Raw genomic sequence first — 21,388 nt, forward strand, 5'->3', positions numbered from 1 at the left:
AGTTACTGTGGGCAGATGCTGTCACGCTCATGAGTAAGTAAGTAAGTACGTGGCACCTTCCCCTCCAGGTGTGCAGATCAAACTGCTCCACAGGGCTCCTGAAATCCTCCTGTGAGGTAAGAGGGTGCTTGTTGGGTCCAGTGTTTCATCTGAGCCCTGACCTCCCCAAAGTAACTGTGGATTTACAACAAAACATCTATTCATCTCCAGCCAGCTTTATTTTTAAGCATCCCCTTGGCACGCGTGAATAAGTTTTGTCTGTTGGATTCTGTTCCTGAGGCTGCACTTTGTTCACTGCAAATTGGAAATACAGTTGCAGGAATTATTACTATTAATAATATAATGGTTGTGTTTGAGATGCTGGACAGACAGAGAGAGAGGCAGCTGTGGCTCTTGCCCTGAGATTTTATGATTGAGCTTTACAGCCCTGCAAATAGTGAGTGTGAGATGGGAAATGATCAGCACCATCAGCCCTGTTAGGGAAGCTGCAGTTTCAAGCTCAGGAGCTGATTTACTGAGGGGGATTGACCAGAATAACCCTGCAGCATGAGCCATTTGGCAATATTTCATGCTAGAAATGCTCATTCTGGCCATTCTCTCCCATACTGAGCATCAGGGCTGCAGGAGCAGCAATCACCAGCAGCTTATAGGATAAAAAGGGGCACCTGAGAAGAAATTACCAGGAGGGCTCAGGACCTGTTGTGTCTCTCAGTGTGGTGACAATCTGCTATGCAAAAGGGGCCCTTAGCCCCTGCCAGGAAGTGTCATTGCAAAATTCCCTGGGGGAAAGGGCTGTGGGGAAGCCACTGACTTGGTGACATGCAAATATTTAATAAGGAGGCGCTGAGTTCAACAGCTGTGGGCTGAAATTATCTGCATGGTCAATAAAGGAACAACATTTCCTGTCAGGGTTCTGACTGATAAAATATGCTTTGATATAATTTGAATTAAGTATCTTGGAATACAGCTCGTTTGGGCAAAAATCTGACACGTTTTGCTTCTTGCCTCAGCTCAGCATGAAAGCTGAACAACAAGACGTTGGCATCTCCCAGCATGGAAATTCTGCTTTTTGGCCAGTCTTAGTATCCATAGAAAAAAAGAGTGATTCAGAAAAGCTCAGGGAAGCTCCTGCAGATGAGATTTATGGCCCTGCTCCTGGCTTGGTTTGGTAGCAGAGCAGCAGAGGATGGCTGCTTGGTGCAGAGCTCTGGTAGCCACATCCAGCAGACCCTGCCCCAGGGCTGGGGTGTTCCCTCCCTGCCAGCACCCAGCTGGCCTGCCTGCAGCCTGAGCAGGCAGAGCTGGAGCAGACACCAGGGTGTTTCCCCTTAATCATCCAGCCTTGGTCCTTAGAGCGAGGGATGGGCAGAGGAGGCCACAGCCTGAATCTGAAAAACTTCAACCATGTGATGCTTGGATCCCAGCTCAGCTTAAAACAAGTTAAGTGAGGGGGGAGCTAGGGATGAGAACTGCTTGTAGCTTTTCTCAAAATGTGCTCCTCCTGCCCAGGTCTGACACTGAGGATATCTGCTTCACCAATGGAGCCACCACAGCTCACAAGGAGCTGCTGCATGGAAGCACAGCCATGAGGAGCCTCTCCTGCACACAGCCCTGCAGCTGCAGCCTGCCCCTTTGGCTAGAGCACTGGGCAAGGGCTGCCCTCAGGGAGCCCCAGGGATGTCACTCCACAAGCTCCAGCAGGGATCCTGCCTGCTCAGCCAGAGCTGAGGCACAAATGACAGCAGGAAACGTCAGGAGCTGATTCCTGGAGCTGCACAAGCAGCTCTGCCTGCAGAACTCGATGGTGTCTGCTGTACTCTGGACTTTGGCTCGTGGCAAGGTGAATTTATAAGCTTGGGATGGCTTTTGCACAAGAGCAGCCAAAGGGAAGGCAGCAGGAACAAGCCTTGGAGCCAGGGACACCTGGGGTTAGCTTGGGCCAGATAGGAGATGTCTCAGGCCATTGCTGGGGCCTTCCATGGCCCCAGTCCATGCACTGGGACTGGCTGAACTCGACACAGGGGTGGCAGCCCCTGGCAAGAACCATGGAGCTGTCCCTAGTGCAGGTTTCACACAAAAGGAATGCTGTGCAAACAGGACTTCCAGCAGAGCACCATGCTAAAGACACAGCTCCCTGTCTGGAGCTGAAGATAGGGAGAAGTGAGAGCCCTTCCACCCACAGCTCCCCCCTTTGGGAGCTGAGCTCCTTTCACACAGTAAGAGACATCAACCAGGCAACAGATGCTTTAAAATGTGACCCAAAGCAGGTTTACCTTGTAGCCAGCAGCCAGAAAGGCTGGACTGGAACCATGGAGGAACCCATCAGCCTCTATCTCCTGCATCACTGAGTCCTCACCTGGCCTGTGGTTTCCAGGGATGGCAAGCAGAGTGCAAGGGGCACCACAGCCACACAGGGGCCTGCAGGCAGTAAATGAAACCAGGGAAGCTCTGAGGAGGGAAGTGGGCACTGCAAGAGGTTTGGGATTGCTCAAGACAAATCCCGTGTGTGCTGGTGAGGAGCAGGATCTGGAGGGTGGTGTGGGGCACATGCAGTACCACAGCACCCACTCCTCACCAGCTCAGAAGTGTGGTGTGGGATGGGTTTGGCTCCTCATGGCTTGGCACAGCTCTCCAGGGATGCCCAGGGCTCCCAAGGCAGGGAGAATTCCTTCCCTGGCTGTTTCATCTGCTGGCTGAAAAAATCATTGCCAAAATTTACAAAGGGACACCTTCCTCCATTCTGGGTGCTCCTGGACCTGCTCCTTCTTTGCATCAGTCCTTGATAACAGCAGGTAATGCTCACTGTCACTGGCAGGTAAAATGTCTGCAAGGACAGAACTGCTGCAGTGGATGTGAGTCTACAGGCTGGAAGCAACAAGAGGAGTGATTTATGGTGACAGAAAAGCCACAAATTGGGAAGAAGCACCATGAAATGGGAAAATCAGCTGAATTTCAAGAGAGAGACAGGAAGCTGATTACATTGCCCTGCAATTGCCGCTCCAAGCAAGAGACACTTGGAGCAGCTACTGCACGGTGGCCTGGGTACCAAAAGGCAGAAAACACCCCCACAAACCAGCACTCAGAGGCACAAACTGCCAGAGAAGAGCTGGACCTTGGACCTGCAGTGAGTGTCAGCTGGAGGAGGAATGCAAACACTGATTAGAAAGGGAATGCTTCCCAAACAAATCATCCCCCATGGCTGCACGAGGAAGAGGAGGGTCAGATCCCTTCCCAGTGCCAAGGCCAGCAATCAGGCTAATCATCAAACACACAGCAGTGCTCTGTACTCCTGCACTCTCCATTCATCATCCCGTTTGCTCACTGCAGTCAGTCTCTGATGCCTCATGAGATTAATAAACAAACAACTAAATCAATAGAGTCATCTCAATCCCTGCAGGCCACAGGCTGCGAACAACACAACTTCTGCCTGAAAGAAGTATCAGTGTGGAAGAGATGCTCCCAGGAGGGAAGCCCAGCACCCCAAAAATTAACACACACACACACACACACACAAGGGAATGGTTGAGCAGTGCCCTGGCAAACAGATACTGAGCAGGTCCTCCCTTCCTACAGCTTCCTTATGGTCTCCTCAAGCATTGCCAATAGCCTGACCCTCCCTAAAGCCAGGCACTGAAGGAGTGTTTTCATTCTTTGTGACAGGCTGGGAAATAATCTGAGCTTATTGACTTGACAAGGGGGCTGCTCTGCAAACATCAGTGTCTGAGGGCCTGGGGCTGCTCTCCAGCCCTGTCAGCAGGGAACCTCAGCAGAATCTCTGCTGAGAGAGGAGTGTGGATGAGAATGAAAGTAAATTAGGTCTGAACAAGATTAACAGGGATTTAATTGAACTATGTGAACTGGAACTCCAGTCACGAGCTACTTATTAGTCTGTCTCAAGGGATTGTGCTGCTGGCTCTGGGGGAGCACAAGGCTGCATTGTGAGCCTGGGACAGCTCCAGGGGACAGCCATGGCCACAGCCTGGCCAGAGAGGCAGAGCTGCTTCAATGTGATCAGGAACAGGGAAAGAGCTCCCAAATCCCAGCCACGTTTCTCCAGAGCTGGGGCATGTCCTGCTGAGGGACAGGAGCTTTGTGACACACACCAGCAGAGGAAATCCTCAGCCAGCTCCTGGCTTTGGGTGGCACAGCAAGGTGTGGCTGCAGAGGTGCTGCCTACTGGCAGGTACCTGGAGACAGACCTTTGAAAACCTCCCCTTCAATAAAATTGACTTAATGAGGTCTTCAGCTCCCTTTGGGATGTTAATTACAAAACAGCCCGGAGAAAAGTGCTGGGGAATTAAAGGAGTCGCCACACTAGTCCTTCTCTGCTTTGGTTTTCTGGTGAGAGAACCAGCAGACACTTGCCACAGCTTGGCTACCAGCAACCAACACACACTTGCCAGAGCTTGGATGTCACATTGGTCTCATTGCAGCCAAGAAGAGCCACCAGACAGCCCCATGCTCCAGCCATGCAAACCTGGGCTCCTAGAAATGCCTTTTACCAGCCTACTGAATCGCCACCTAATATCCTGCTTGCATTGTTAACAATCAGTGCCTTTATTGGGGATACCTTCATGGGGGCTCGTAGAGCCAAAAACCTCTCATGGAGGGCAAATTGATTTAGTCACTGGCTGGTTTTCTCCCTCCTTCCAGGAAGGTGAAGCAGTGTTAGGAAATAGTTTGCTACTTCCAAGTCAAACATAGATACAGATGTACACATGCCTGACAGTATTAACTAACCAATTTCTCCCAGATTAAAGGATCTGAAAGGATTTCCCTTAATGGAGCATTTTAATGAATAAGTTATTTATGTCCCTGTGTTCCTATAGTCTGGGAGTTCTGGCAGCTTTCACAGTGAAATGTGAGGGAACAGACAGCACAACTTTAAACACAGATTTCTTTTATAACAAAGATTCTGATGGCATTTATTACACATTTCAGGATAAACTAAAATACATGGGTTATTGGTAATCTCTACAGACTCTAAGTTCAGCAAACAAGAGCATTCAAATAGGTATAAAGCTGTCAGGAACAGACTGGGGAATTTATCTTCATCCCTCTTCCCCCCACCAAAACCAACCTCAACATCCATGATTTCTACTGAGCAATGAGTGAGCAGCCTGCAAACAGCTGGGTGTGGACATTGATGTAGCAGCTGCTGTTTCAGTAACAGCCACACAGCGCCCACTGCCAACTGGTTCTGAGCTGCAGGAGTGACTCTGTATTTTGGATAACGTGTGTCCTGTGATTCCATTAAAGCATTAACTCCCTGCTTTAGGTGACCTGCAGAAAGCTGGAATTTACATAAAACCATTCTCATGTATTAAAATGGAAAGAGTGATCTGCAGTCCCTACTCAGGGCTTTTCTTTGCCCTGCAGATCAGAGACAGAGCACAGGTCCATCATGGAAACTCATGGCACAACACTGTTCTTTGTTATCTGCGTGGGAACTTTCTGTAATATTTCTTTGTACTGAGAACTTAAAGCAACTTTGGAGTGCTTGTGTCTCCTATGCTTTGTTCTGTCCTCCTGGTTCTGCCTTCATGTAGCTCAAAAAAAAAATTAAATTAAAAATTAGAATTTAAAGCAGAACTCCAAGCTGGATTTTAAGAAGTGCAACTTGGTGCCAGCATTCTGGCTAAGAGCATCAGAGAGCCTGGAGCAGGGAAGCCAGAGCCACACTGGTTCTGGGATCCATCTGTCACCTCAAAAACAGCAAAGAGTGAGCAGAGGACGTGGCTGCTGTCAGCACTGATGGTTTCTGTGAGTGTGCTGCTCACCTGCTGTTACAGAACACACACCTGGGCTCAGCACCAGGCATTTGTGACTCGAGGATGGGAGTGTGTGTATGCAAAGAGGATCACAGACTTGCAGCCCTGCCAGGGAGAACCCTTCCTTCAAAGCTGCTCTGAACCCTGGGTGCGCCTCAGAGAGCAGGTTCTCCTCCCATTGACTCACTCCTGATCAAACAAACCAAGATGTGAGCTGGCATCAGGAAGCCTGAGCTGCTCTGCAGAGACTCCGTGGCTACGTCACCACCTATCTCCTTCCAGCCCTGTCTAGCCATATTTAAATCCAACCCTGGCTTGTCCCTGGGCCTGGAGAGCCAGAGCCTGAAGGAACACAGTGTCTGTGTCTCCTGCCATGCAGTCATGGTACACAGCTGGCCTGCCACCCCCTGGATCTTAAAATACCTCATCTCCTCAGGCTGAGAAGGTGTTCACCCTCAGGAGGAGCTCAGCCAGAGGAGATGGAGCAGACTGTGGCAGGGAAGGCTGGGAGGGGATTTGCAAGGGCAGTGATGCCCAGCTGTGCTGAAAGAGGGCCCATGGTCAGGGCTCAGCCAGCTGGCAGGAGGGTTTATCCCTTTTCACGGCACAGAGAGGCACAGCAGGCTGACACACCACCAGTGCACCAGGCTCCCACCTCAGCAGCTCTTCTCCAGGGCCTGCTCTTCCCAAGTCTCCAAGAACAACTCCCCTAGCACAGGCATTAAATTCTGCACCTTCCAAAGTCAAATTGTTTCCTGATTCTTGTAGTCATTGCAATCCCCACCACAGGCTCAGCTCCCTGAAATGTACCTGCTTTCAAAGGTGGGAATGGAAAGGAAGAGTGCATGGGTGGGGAAACAGCCACGCTGGGGAAATGAAAGCTTTCATCTCCAGCAGTCTGGAATCCTGTGAGTTATTACCTAAAGAATTAAAGAATATGACAAAGGCATTATGATTAAGCCATAAAATGCAGCTATGTATTTCAGACTAGATGACAACAGAGATGAATACAAAGCTGTGCAGTGTGGCATTCTTGATCCATTTGATCCCTCTGCCTTCAAAAAGCACAACACAAACCGGTATCCAAAGCAGCAAACTCATGCTCCACTTTCCACAGGGACTTCACTACAAATCCCAGCCAGCAGGGAGGAGCCAGGCCAACAGCCCTTTCTACCCACCAGAACTGGAAGAAGTCACTTTAATGGTGACTGACACATTAATCAGGTCAAATGAAGTCCTGGACATGTGAAGTTCTCTTTGCTTGTAAGAAATCTATGGCAGAACCCCAACCCTTCCACTCTTCTAAGATTCTTCTCCCTTGCCCCTGAAAAGTAAAAGATGGCAATGCCAGAAAACCATTATAAGAGAGTTAGTTGCCTTTGATGCTGTCTCTGAGGAAGCACAATTACAGGTGGTTGTTTGGTCTTGGTGAAGCTCATCAGTCACACCTCTATCGTTTCTTTTTGGTTTCCTTCTTAGGTTTCTTGCTTATCTGTGGAGCAGTTGCCTTTGGCTTCTTCACTGGCTCTGAATTCTTGGGCTCAAAACTGTCAGAGTCCTACAAGAATCAATTAAGGAACAGTCAGTAACTCTTTTTTTACCATTTGCTAACAGGTTGCATTGGGGATTCAAGTATAAACCAGAGGAAACAAGTGCTGGGTATCTCTGTTGGAACACATTGATGTCAAACTGAGGCCACATTTAATGTGACTCGAGCAGCAGCATCTCTGCTCCTTCTGCATGTGCTTTTTGATGAGTGTGAGTTTCTGCACAGAAACAGCTTGTTACCAGAGATGCCATTAAAAGCTTAAATATCTAAAAAAGGCTTTGGAGAAGAAAAACTTTGAAGGCAAGAAGAAAATCAACACTAAATGAAAACTATTTGAATTAGGAAAAGATAACATACAATCACCAGGATACATGGAAACAGTCAGCAGGCATTTCTGCCAAACATTAATCACTATCATGTGCAAGACAAAAAAATATTTCCCAAAGCAGCAGTAAAAATATAAAGTTCAGAGCCTCTAAAATCCGAGGAGGGAATTGCAGGCAAAGCTTTCTTCACCTGGACTAACAAAATACTGAGATGTGATGCTTGTCTCCTTCAGAGAAGATGAGAGATAATATTGCAGCCATGGGAAATAAAACCTAGTTATCTTGTGAAAACACAAGGGAACAGCGCCAGTCTCCTCTGAGAAAGCACACACATGCAGATTGCCTCCTTTCATTAAATGCATTTGAGTATAAATATTGCTTTAGCATCTTGGGTTCTCTCAGCCTGAGTGTGCCAACTGGAAAAGGACACACCAAAAATGGCTGAGCAAGACGTGCGAGTTCCAAGCTTCCCAGCCAGAACTGCAGATAATGGAGGGGGAGGCAGCATCTGACAGTGGCCTTTTAATCAAAGGGCTTGGTTCAAAGTCTCTCAAGTTCCTGGGCTATTGCAGCTCACATCTGTGTGGCTTTCCAAGGAAGGAGACTTGGCTGGCTTTCCAAAGCTGTGATCAGTGCACAGGGAGCTGGCTGTTACTCAGGGAGGCAGAATGCTGCTGCCATAACGTGAACACTGCTGCCTTCTAATGTCCAAACTTCAAAGTTGGAGGCTCCAAGGCAGCAAGTTCCCCAGTATCCTATCCAGACTCAAGCATCATTCTCAGGATCTGGAGAGGCAGCCTGTGGTGTTTATGGTCTTGTAAACAAGTCATATGGACAGCACACCAAGAGGACGGTTTATATATGGAGAAAATAAACACTAGAGTATGCAAACATCAAGGCACACTACAGATGTAAGCAGTAAAAGGTCCTTGAGCCTCATTTTAACTGGGGGCTGGTCTCCAGTTTCCCACTCCAGACCAAAGCTCTCACTCTTTCCAACTTTCAAGAATGGGGTTACCCGGTATTTCTCAAAAATTTACTGGGGAAATGATGGATCCTGACAAGTGCTGGTGGCTGCAGAGTAACAGTGCAAAGGTTGGACTCAATGATCTTGGAGGTCTTTTCCAACTTGAATGATTCTAAGATTCTAAGACTTGCAATGCCACTGCCTGTTCATCCCCCTGCTGGGAGCTGCATGACCCATGGCAGGACAGCATCACATCACACCAGCAGTTAAAGAAATGTGTGGGAAAACTGGGTTATGAACTTCATCCTTCACTCTGTACCTCATCCTGAGGAATTCCCTTCCCCCAAGAGGCTGAAAATTTCCAGGCTTCCTCTGCACAGGAGGGAGCAAACATGGAGATAAAGAGTCTGAAAACAAAACTCCCCGTGCTGAGTTGTTACTGAAAATATACCATGAACATCTGTATCACAGCACCAAACCTGCATCCTGATCACCTTGCAGCACTGAAATACCTGTCCCCAGCACCAAAGACATTTTTCTATTTAATGAAGAAAGCCAGGGAGATGCAGGACATCCCTCAGTCTAGAGGAACAGCTCACCTAAACCTTTTCCTTTCAAATTCTCCAGTGCCAGCTACATCAAAGGACCCTTGGGCACTGGATGGGATGTCAGTGCTGAAAACTGCTTTCCTCACCTTTAGGGAATACTAGAAATCTCACCTGCATCTTGCTTCCAGAAATCAGACACAAACTCAAGCCCAGAGTCACTTCCTGAAGGCAGCTCCTGCCAAGGGATGCCCTGCCTGGCAATTAATGAAGGAAAACAGCAGCAAGATGACAATACGGGTTGGGACAAAGCCTTCTCTTGTAGCCAGGAACTGCACATGCAGTTAGCACCTTGTCAGTGCTTCAGGTTGCTTTTTTCACTGAGATCCTGGCTCAGATATTTGTTCCTGACTTTCCTATCTGGTGGTAAATCACAAGAAGCTGGAGATGGGAAAGCCAGAGGGAAGGAGGGAGAATGAACAATGAAACTGTCACCAATCCCAGGGGCAGCTGTGTCTCCATTAGCCACTCCACATTCCCTCCCATCCTGTTTTCCCTGGCTCTGCCCATTTATATCAATATTAAAGAGCACTACTCACTGCCTTGTGGGACTTGGACACGGGCAGGATGATGGCCAGCACACAGATCAGCTGGAAAATGGCTCCAAAGAAGAGTCCATAGCGCAGCACGTTCTCCATGAACGTGGGCTCAGGGATCTCAGGTGGGGAGAAATCCAACTCTGCAGCCATTGTCAGGGCACCCTTCTCCTCTACTGCTCTCAAGAGCACTGGATACTGCAAGGGGGAAAATAGAGAGCAATTTTTTGCATCATCCTTTCTGGCATTTGCTTTCTGTTATCCAAAAATGACAGACTCCCTCATGGAGTTTTGGAGATACTCTTGATCTACTGGAGCAATAACAGAAAGGAAAAGGAAAGCCGTGTTTAATTTGGGTGTTTGTCACCTGCCTGCAAAAATAGCACTCAGTTCCTGGTATTAGGCCATTTGTGTGTGAGGAGAAGACAAAATATGAACCGTGCTCATGAAACAATACGGGAAAAGCTTAATAAGCAAGAATAAGTTTCTTCCTGAAGTTGATCACACATGCAAGGTGATTACTACTTATTTTTACTTATATTGTCTCTGTGGTCACAGCCTTGTTGTGTTAGATGCTGTACAAACCCAGCAACTTAAACCACACAGAAGCAGAGCTGTTGAAGGCAGAGGAACAAGTTCTGTGAACAAATTTAAGTGTGGCTTTAGTGGCTGGTTACACTAAGCCCCACACAACTTAAAACAGCCTCCCAGGTAGTTTGTGGCAGAGTTCAATATTGATCTCCTGGGTCCCAGGCTTCTCAGCCATGAGACCATCCTTCCTTCCTCCCTTTATCTTCTGCTAATGGAGTTGTCAATTTGTCCTATGAATGAGTAATGGCTTTTCGCAACGAGGGAGAACTCACTGCCAGAACTGCTAGAGTAAGCCTCAGGAAGTCCCCAAAGGGAAATCCAATTAGTCTGAGATGCCATCACACTCAGCTGTGATTAGTGCCCCACTCGGTTTTCCTGACCTGGCTGATCCCCGTGTGCATTCCCTGGATCAGCACTGCTCACTGATTGTCACCATTCTCTGTACCACTAAAATCTGGGTGTGACTGAGTTTGTCTGCTGAGTTTACCCCTAGGAATCATCTCCAAAGCAGGAGATATCTCTGCATTTCTCAGGCTGGGAGGAGATTGTTGCAATCTGCAGATGCGCCCCAGTCCAGAAGGATGGTAAACGTGGCAAATTCCAGCAAAAACAGTTGATAAATTTGAGAATCAACTCAATGCACAAGAGGAACAGTCACCCGGTGACACACTAAAGGGAAAGGTATATAAATTACAAAAAAAAAATTATTATGTTTTCATTCAGCTGAAATACAGAATATTATTTAGAATTTTAAGACAGGAGAACATTTCCAACTGCATAGACTGCCAGCCCCTGGAATAGAGAGACTGTGGAATCCCTGCTGCTGGTGACTGAGGAGGGCAGATCAGATAAGCACTGCCCTGGGATGGGTGTGGGGATATAAAATTCTGCCTTTGAACCAGGAGATAAGAACAGGTGACCTCCTGAGCTCCTGTGCAGGTCTGTACTTCAGTGAAGGAAAATGTTTTATTTTTGATTCAATCTCAGTCAGCAGGGGCTGTGTGGGACCTGTGGATGAAGTCAGGACACACTGACCCAGCCAGGCTCAGCCAAAGGCTGCTCAATGCTGTGAACAAAGCCTGCATGCATGTGGCCCATCCCAATTGCTTTTGCCTTTTAAATCACCTCTCCCAGCCCACTAAGGCAGCAGTTCCTAACCAAGACACAGAATCACCTCTGAGTTGCATTTATCTTATCTGGATATCTTTGGAAAGCATTATTGTTGCCTGCCCCTGGCCCCTGTCCTCAAACACAGCAGGAAGGGAAGTTCCTTCATTTCTCACCTGGAGTCTCCTCAGGACAAACTCCTGCTGACAACCCCAATCACACACCTGAAACACAACACACAGAGATAAACAGGAAAGGGAAACACATACAATGAAAGCAAAAAATCTCTGTTCTCATCTTCTACAACTCTCCCTCCTTTCCCCTTTTCTAGCTCACCTCCCTGAGGGCATTAGTACTTCTCTAACAAATCCAGATGCCAGGACCAGCACCAAGAGCTCTCCTGCAGGCTGGCAGGAGCTGCCACCACCATTTGAGGCAGAATGCCATGAAACATGGTCAGAAAGAACCTGGCATTGTGGCCAGCTAATTACAGCAATGTCCTTGCTTGCTCAGGCAACACACGCTCAGACCATTGATTTTCCTGCCATCACTGGAGCCCAACTCTGAGGAAAACTCCTCAGTTTTAAAAAACTCCAGTGGTTCACACAATGCCCAAAGCCTCTGCCTTGCACCTAAGCCAACAGATCTCTGGATGATGGAGCCTTCCTCCCTGTCCCCAAGAAGCTCAGTTTCACCACTTATTCCTCAGATAACATCTCTTCTCCTCCACAGGTTGTCAGCTGCCCTTCTCCTCAGACCACCTCATCATGGACACACTCTTCCTAAATTGCATTTGAAGATCAATACTCCTCTGTCAGAGCCTGAGAGGGAGCTGTCCTTGCCCCCCCAGTTCATTCACAAGGTTTGATACCCAGTGAGTGAGCTGGACAGATCCCTCCTCTCCCCAGAGCCAGCCAGGGCTCCTCAGGGTGCAGCTCCTGCCGTGCTCAGTGACAGCACCACAGAGGATGGGGCTGCTCCCCACGGCTCAGGAACACCCTCTGTGATAAATAACCAACACATCTCCAGGATCAGGGCCATGCGCCAGCCACCAAACCTTTCTTCTTGCTGCACTGTGTCTCCCAGCTGAGGTCTTCACCTGGCACTACATAAACAACTGGCAGGGGGCAAAGCCACGGGAATAGCTCAAGCAATATGTATTAGCTTCTTATTGGGGTGGAAATAAATAAATAAATAAATAATAAGTTCTGACAATTAAAGATTCCCTCAAAGGAGGAGGCAAAAAAAAAGCTCAAGTTGGAATTTTTAAATGGCTCCGCAGGTGTCGGGATGGAGCCTGGGCAATTTCCACGGGCTGTTCCTGCCCGCACCGCTGGATCCATGGCCGAGGAGCCCGGCCTGGGACAGGAGGCCGGGGGCTGGCAGCCATGCCAGGGATGTGGCAGAGCAGCTGGGCAGCCCCAGGCCGGGGACACCGCTGTCCCCATCCCTCCGTCCCTCCATCCCTCCGTCCCTCCACCCCTGCCGGGCCAGCCCCTGCCCGGCCTCGGCAGGACCAGCGGCCCCCCGGCTCTGCCGTCGCCCCCGGGGCGATGCTGCAGCCACCGCCGCCCCTGGCCAGCGCCCCGTGCCCGCAGAGCCCCGCTCGGCCCCGCTCACCGCCCGCTCCGCTCCGCTCCCGGCCCCGCCGCCCCGGAACGGCTTCCCGGCCGCTGGAAGCGCTTCCGGCACGGCCCGGCCACCGCCCGCCCGGGAACCGCCCCGGAGACCGACCATGACAACCGGCCGTGACAACCATCCCGGCAACCATCCCGACAACCGACCGTGACAACCATCCCGGCAACCATCCCAGCAAGTGCCGCGGCGACCGACCGTGACAACCATGCCAGTGACTATCCGTGAAGAACATCCCGGCAACCGCCCCTGGCAACCATCCCATCAACCACCCCTAGCAACTGAATTGGCAAACGCCCCTGGTGACCATCCCATCAACCATCCCTAGCAACCATCCCAGCAACAATTACTACCAACTGTCCCTAGCAACCACCTCTGGCAACCATCCCATCAACCACCCCGGCAACCATCCCATCAACTGCCCCTAGCAACGATCCCAGCAACCATCCCTAGCAATGGCTCCCATCAACCGGCCCTAACAACCATCCCTAGCAAGCCCCCCAGCAGCTGTCCAGTGCAACCACCCCACACCCCCTGTGCCCTGTGTTCCCAGGGCAGCCCAAGGGTGATCCAGGGCCTGGGCACCGGGGGCAGTGGGGTTTGGGGGCTGCCCTGCCCTGTTCCCCCAACCCCCCTGAGGTCAATCAGCCCCAGGATGTGTGGGCCCAGCCCAGCTGTGGGAGCCTGTGGGTGCCTGGTGGGTCACACAGTCCCTGAATCAGTGAGGTTGGAAAAGACCTCTGAGATCACCCAGTCCAATCTATGACCTAAACACCACCTTGTCAACCAGAGCAGGACACTGAGTGCCACGTCCAGTCTGTCCTTAAACACCTCCAGGGACAGTGACTCCACCACCTCCCTGGGCATCCCCATTCCAATGTCTAATCACCCTTTTGTCACAGACATGTTTTCTGAAAAATCCTTTCCTTAGGATTTTTTCTCCTGAGAGGCTGAGAGGCCTCAGGAACAAAATGTAAACAATTATTATCTGCTGCTGTGGAATGCAATAGCTGGATCTGGGATTGGTCCATGTTGGTTGTTTCTAATTAATGGCCAATCACAGCCCAGCTAGCTTGGACTCTCTGAGAGTCAGAAGCTTTTGTTATCATTCCATTCTTTCTTGCTAGCCTTCGGATGAAATCTCTTCTTCTATTATTTTAGTATAGTTTTAATATAATATACATATCATAAAATAATAAATCAAGCCTTCTGAAATATGGAGTCAGATCCTCATCTCTTCCCTCATCCTGGGACCCCTGTGAACACTGTCACCCTTTCTGTGAAGAAATTCCTGCTGATGTCCAACCTAAACCTCCCCTGGTGCAGCTTGAGGCTGTGTCCTCTCATCCTGGCTGGGTGCCCATGGCAGAAGCACCCCAGGCCTTTATACCTCAGGCTTAATGTACTCCCCTCGTAAATCTCTGTGAGGGTTTTAATCCCACCACCAATTCTGTGGCCTTCCAGTCCTGGTGGGTTTCTCTTTGTCCACAAGGTTTTCACCTGCTCCCTTGACACACTCTGGCAGCAACAATCAAGATGTGCTTTTGGCTTTGCTCTTGACAGGGATTTTATTTTTAATTTTATTTTTAATGTCCTGTCCAGTTTCCAGCTCTGAACTGGAGATGGCTCCATAGGATGAGCTACAAAGGGGGAAATGCCTTGGGCTCTGTTTTACTCTGTTTGTGGTATTTAGGGAATCTGATTTGTTTGCCCTTTTCCTATCCCTAAACTATCAGAAGTGCCAGGTTGGTTTTTCTGCAGAGCTTTATTACCAGAGAGCCTAAATACTTTGGGGGAAACCTAATCAGTTACTTATCTACTGAGGAAGTAAGGTATGGTATTTGTAATAAAAGGATTTTCTAGGCTGTTACCAAGCATTTGAATGAAGTGGATATCAATGATAACAATTTCAAAGATTTTTAGCAATTGGATTAGATAATCCTTCATGTTTTTTAGTGCAGAAGACATTACAGACGATGGGAGAACACTGCTGAGTGAATGGCAGAAGCCAGAGACATTTATACACAGGAAGTTTCTGGCATAATAATCCTAAGAGAAAATTGCTCTTAAATGGAGCTTCTCCTGACCCTAGTGAGTGACTCAGGGATAATGCCAGAGCTCAGGAAAGCAGTAAATTCTGCCCTTTCACCTTCTTACTTCCCAAACTCTAAATGTTTGGGATGAAAAAAAAAAACCACTGAGAAGGAAGAAATAATTATTGAAAATGTCAGGAGGGATCTTATCAGAATGGATTAACAGACAGATTAAATTCTTCCCAGTATTACCAGTACACTGAATGTGCTGGTGCTATTGCCTGCACACCTTCCCACAGGCTCCAATCCTCACAGATGGAGTTTGCAGGCAAAGGGGGAAAGACCCTTGTTACTGTATATTTTATTATTTTTCCTCTCTCCCCAACAGAAATGGCACAACTCACTCCAAGCAGGATTAGGCAGGTGAAATGTGCAGTGTTTAGGCAGATCTTGCCCCTTCTCTCCCCCTCTATTTCCCCCCAAACCCTCCAGGGCAGGAGCCACAAGCAGGTGGTGCCACCCTCCCACTGTGGCTCCCCACCTTCTGCAGCCCCACACTGACCCACTCCTTGCACTGACTGGAAATGACAAAAAGGAAGCTATTTATTAAAAAAAAAAGGAAGATTTTCCCAAAGTCTACTGGATGTAAGTGGGTTTCAAAGCTAAAATTGATTGAACAAGTGGACATGGCAATTTTGTCAGCACTCTGTTCTAAGCAGGGACAATGCTCAGGCAAGAAGTCTTTCCTCAAATCCAAATAATCTTTGGCTTCTTTTAGTCCTTTCTACATTTCTTTCTTGTGGTATTTCCTGCTTGTCTTTGCAGTGAGGCCACTTTATTATCACTCACTGTATGTGTGATCCTTGTGCTCCAAGATCTCATCACCCTCAGGTTGCACATTTGTATTCAGCCAGGAAAAAAATTACTGACAACTGTTCTTATTTCTCATCCCTTACTGGAAACACAGCCTTCCTCATTCCCTCTCCATAAACCACATTTTGTCTTCTTGATGCCAGTACCATCTCACTCTTATTCAGTTTTTTATCAGACGCTTTTCAAAGGATTGAAGCTGCCTCTCCCTGTTCACCGATCCTGGCTGCAATGTGCTGTGTAACCTTCTAGCCAAGGCTCCTTTCCAAACTGAAATGAGAGTGCTAAGACCAAAAATGAGCTCCTTAATTACTGACATTCACTGCTGGCATCTCAGCTCTGTCTGCCACGGCTGGAGGAGGAAGGAGATGGTGTTTAGAGAGCCAGAAATTCAGGAATCAGTAACTCTCAAGCCTCCAGCTGAGTGCAACGTGCTGATGCCTGGCTGAGACTCCTGGCAGTTCACTTGGGTGGTGCTGAAATGCTCCAGAGCTCTGCTAGGAAATAAACAGAGGCAGACAGGTATCTGCAGGCTCTATAAATGGATCCCACCTGCAGAGCCCATCGTGCCTCCTGACACATGCACATCTCACAGGCTGCTGCCACTCGCTCTGTGGCACAGGCTCAGGGACAGCTCATGTCTGGAGATTAGGCAGGATTTTCAAGCAGGCTTTTAACACCACGAGACAGTCCTTCCAACAGCCCTTCTTGCACATTTTGAATCTCTGATTTATTTCGTCTGTTTTTAATCTGATCCCCTGCTTCAGACTCGTTCTCAGAGTGCAAACAGTGCTCTCACCCAGAGTGTCTCCTTCCTTGAGATTATTTTGATAAATGTTTGTATTGGGCTTCCTACCAATTTAAATTCCTCCAGGAAAAATTCTCCTCGGAAACTCACTGATGTTCAAAGGGTTGAGTCTGGAGGATCTGAAGATCCAAGTCTCAACACTTTATCCTTCCAAGAAGAAGAAACCAAGTCTTGTATAATTTTCTAATGGCAAGTCTCACCACACCCGCTGGGTTGGAGTTTTGGTTTTTTTGTTTCTTCCTTAGAAGGAACTGGTATCACAGGCTAAATCTTGTCTTTCTCATCTTATTTTAATTTGCTTGCCTTCCACAGAAATGACAGGATTTCTACAAAGAACTTAGAAATGAAAGTTACTGTGAACACAGCAGTAATGAACGCTGCAATTAAATGATTATGAATTTATTATAATGTGCCTGAGTTCTGCCACTTGGGACAAGACACTTAAACCAAAATGGGTTCCATCCCACCTCTATGGTGGCAAACCCAGGAAAAATCCATAATTTTTACTCTTAGCAGTTCTGTTTAATTCACCATTAGGGCATTTGCCACAAGTTAGTCACCATCCCACCTCTCACAGATATTTCTGCATAAGCCAGAGGGACAGCCTGTGGAGCCTGGCGGAGAAGCTCCAAAATTGACCTTTTCTGGGTCCTGGGAAGACAGGAAGGTTCTGATTGAAGCTGGGACAGGAAATCCCAGGCGCAGAAATGCTGCTCTGTTTATGCTGTTGCAGAACTCCTAAGCTGGATGCACCCAACAGAGCCTCAAGGTTTTTTTAGAAATTTCTGCTGCCCCCTTCAATTAACCCAAAGCCATTGTTTTGGGTCTTGCTGGGTCCGGCTGTGCATGGCAGGAACCCAACCTGGGCAGCACCAGGAGAGCCCTGGGATGATAGATGATAGCTTTATAGAGCCCTCTGTGGAAGCAGCTCTCCTGAGATATGAGCACAGAGCACAGCTCTCCAACCCAGGCTGGGCAGCAGGCACCTATGAACAAGGCAGTTATAAACTGGTTATCCTTGGTCAGAGAAATATTGCCTGGTATCATATCAGCTCTGTGTAAGGCAAGGGGCCAGCTGGATGGAGAATCAGCTCCAGACAAGGCTATAAGATAATACCTTGAAATAGCACTGGTTTAACAGCTTGATCTGATTCATCTGTTCAGCCAGTGCAGCACCAAGACAGTGGAAGAAAAATAAGTCATGCTGAAAAATTAGTGCAACTGGCCTCACACATGAGAGAACACGAACAGATTCAATAAAAGCCAACAAAAATCCATTTAGTTTGCAGGGACTGCATGCAGCTGTGTGCACCAGGACCAGGATTCTGGAAAACCTGCTCTGTACTACCCAGGAGTCCCCATCTCCAGTGGATGACAGATGATACACCTGTCAGATTTGCAAGAAGCAATGGGAGACAATAACAGGGTTAGACCATCTCTGGGTGGTTCTGACCCCCTGCACACACAGGGGCCCCACTGCACCATCCCCCCTGCAATCCCTCTGTGCCACCAGCAGCAGTGATGCCACTGTGGTGCCAGGTGAAGGAATTTGGCAGCAGGCAGACATGAGTCATCTCACCTGCTGAAACTTCTCCCCATCACGGAGTCCTGCAGGCCCTCAGACAGGACAGTCTGCATCCCCATCAATTCTGGGCATTGTGAAGTCAGTATGGAAAACCTGGCAGGTGGAGCTCATGCTGACACCTCATTTGGAGCTCCTCTGAACTGTCCTGGTCTTGTTGGCTTGAAGGCTCTGTGTTGGTTTTAATGGGGCTTTCATGAGCCTCGTTTCAGGAATGAGCACAGCTGCTGGTGGTGCAGCACCCCAGGGAACACCCCTGCATCTTTCCAGAGCACATCAATGGAGCAGGGCTCTCCAGCTGCTCTCTGGGCTTGGTGTGAGGCTGTGAGCTCTGTGAGGGACTGAACTGCCCCCCTGGTGCAGGTGTGAGTAACAAAGGAGAAGGAGGAAAAGGCTGATAATCAAAGAAAAATAAAATAGCAATAAAAGATCAACCCTCCTGTTCATGCAGCGTGAGAAAGTACTAATGGTTAACTCACTCTCATTGTGGAGCAGAAGGAAAAAATGGAATTGCAGAGGGAAAAGCGAAGTTTACCTGGCAAAGTGAATTTGTCATTCACTCTGCCAGATTACTGCTGTTATTTGCTCTTCACTCCTAGAGGGATAAAGAGAAATCGTGCAAATGACCCTGGGCTGTGGCACAGCCCCCTCTGCACTCACACACACACACAAAGAGGATGCAAACACAGCCTTTGAAATCCAGGAGGATAATTGATGCTGTGACGGTGGAAGCCCACGGGACTCCTGGGGGAGCTCAGGTATAAAAGGCAGAGATGAAGCTCCCTGGCAGCCAGAGGGCACCGGGAGCTCCGGGAGTGCCCTCCGTGCCCGGCACAGCCCGCGGGCTCCCGGAGCAGCGCCCGAGGAGAACCTGGATCTGCAGCCGGGGAAGGAGCACCTGGGCACGAGCTGATCCAGGCAGAGCTTGTTTCCTCCAGGAAAGGTAAGTGGGAGCCTCTCTCTGTGCATTTAACAAGATAATGTCTAGTTGGAAGTTGGGGACAGTTAAATTCCACTGAAATGCAGTCAAAGCTGGCATCAGGAATGAGCTTTGCCAGGTGCCTTTGTACCATATCAGGATTTATACCAACATGTTTTTGTACCAACCTATAGAATGAAGCAACAATTGAGCTACATCATAAATGCAATCCAATGGAATTATACTATAGATGAACTTTATAAAGCATGTTAGATGGGCTTTACAAAACATATTAGATGGGCTTTATAAAACATGCCAGATGAGCTTTATAAAACATGCTAGATGATTACCAGCTGTAGCACAGTTCCTCTCTTTTGCTATGTTGATGTGAGTTTCTTTTTCCCTGGCAAATGAGCGGTGTTTTACTCACCCAGCAATGAAACTGTGTTTGAGCCAAAGCAAAGTGTGAGGAGGAACACAACTCAGTGCTACAGGTAATGCAAAGCCAGCCTGGGCACCGGGAGGCACTTAAAAGGATTTCTGCTTTTCGAATGCAGCATTTCAGGGGATGAAAGTTTCAGCTTTGTAAAACAGCAGGCATGGCAAAAGCTTCATTTCATCTACACAGAGGTGTTTTGAAGACTGCTCAGGTTGAGGTTTCAGAATTGGCCAGAGGCAGTTACCCAGCTCTCCAACATCCCTGCCACAATGCTGCTGTTCCCAGTGCACAGGATGGAACAAAGCTATTACACCTCATCTGCTGGAATGGTGCTAAAAGCTCTTCATCTTAAGGGAGATTTATTTATTAATCATTTTTGCACATGCTGCCAGAATGGGAAGGGAAGATGTCCCTCACCTCAGGAGAATTTCGAAGGTGACAATGTTTTGCAGAGCTGTCGAGCTGCCTGCACACAGGGTGACACTTCCATTTCCCATCTTCTCTTCTGAAATAGCAGACACATCTGGGAAGAGATGTAGAACTTTCATTTCTGATTTATTCCTGAGGGAAAAAGGGAGACAGACATACCCCAAAATCTGGAAGCAGGCTAAGGGGGAGAAGACAAAGCAGGATAGGCGAAGAAGAACAAAGCCAGAAACAAAGAAAAAATAATTTCAAAGGAACTAATAGTAGAGAAATTTAAAAAAAATCTCAAATGTTCAAAAAGCAATTCTAGAGAAAAATCCAGCATTTAAAGAGAAGCCAGAGACAGAAAGAAAATGGTAATCAGGGCAGTGTCCTAGGAAGGGGAAGCAGACAACATTGGGCATTTACATTAGCACTTAACTTCTCAGTTCACACAGAAGCTTCTCTAATACTGATTACATCTCCTGTTGGCACTTTCTATAGATGCTGGTCTGCTGGCACCCACTGGTAGATGCCTTAGATAATTTCCTCTATCTAGAAAGATCTGACTTGGGATTTTCTTGAAGATATTTAGGGAAGAGGACCAGAAGCAGCATATTTTTCCAAATTCCAAAGAAAAAGTCAAAAAAGAAAAGGAAGCAGGGGATTTGTTCTAAAAGCAGAAGTCCTGTACATCTATCAAAGTCCCTCTAAGCATTCCTTGGCTCTTTGGGGGTCCAAAGTGATTGTGCAGGAGGAGGAGATGCCACCCATGAGCACAAGGAGCTTTGCAGGAGCTACTGTGCTATTCCCAGGGGAAATGCTGGGGAAGATGCTGGTCCCATCTGGGAGCACAAGTAACTGGAAACAGAGCCTGGGTGAGAACAACTTGGTGATAAGAAACCCCATTCCTTAGAGTGACACCTTTTCCATGTCTGTCTGTGCACTTTTGGCACTGCCACTAATTCTGTCATTAACTTGCCTGGTGTCAACACCAGACCCGCTGCAAGAGCTCAGGTCCTCAATCAGCCTCCCCCTCTCTGCTCTGCCCAAGCAGAAAGGAGAGCTCACTGGTGATGTTTTCCAGCAGAGAGCCTCCCTCCCTCCTCCCCCGTGGGTAAAACCCACTCCTTGAAAGTTCATTTGGGCAATCAGAAGTCCAAGCAAGCCCTTTCCATCTGGGAGCTGCTCCTTTTACATGGAAGTCTCGTTATACATTTGGAAGAGAGGTTTTTTCCCTCCTCT

General features: G+C 48.3%; 1 protein-coding gene across 2 annotated transcripts; it reads right to left on the bottom strand.

Moving 5' to 3' along the window:
* Positions 1-4,895: 4,895 nt before the first annotated feature.
* Positions 4,896-11,876, bottom strand: MANBAL (mannosidase beta like). Of its 2 annotated transcripts, none has more exons than XM_054274538.1 (3): positions 11,629-11,876; positions 9,758-9,945; positions 4,896-7,329 (listed from the first exon to the last, which is right to left on the bottom strand). In XM_054274538.1, exons 2-3 carry the CDS (start codon positions 9,905-9,907, stop codon positions 7,222-7,224), a joined length of 258 nt encoding a protein of 85 aa, XP_054130513.1. In that variant the 5' UTR covers positions 9,908-9,945; positions 11,629-11,876; the 3' UTR covers positions 4,896-7,221. The 2 variants fall into 2 exon arrangements, with proteins under 2 accessions (XP_054130513.1, XP_054130512.1); XM_054274537.1 differs by having other exon boundaries at positions 9,758-9,952; positions 11,629-11,875.
* Positions 11,877-21,388: the final 9,512 nt, after the last annotated feature.

The sequence above is a fragment of the Melozone crissalis genome, unplaced genomic scaffold (assembly GCF_028551555.1).
Source record: "Melozone crissalis strain CALT ecotype California unplaced genomic scaffold, PUWL_Pcris_2 ptg000017l_1, whole genome shotgun sequence".
In the NCBI taxonomy this organism is placed as follows: Eukaryota; Metazoa; Chordata; class Aves; order Passeriformes; family Passerellidae; genus Melozone; species Melozone crissalis.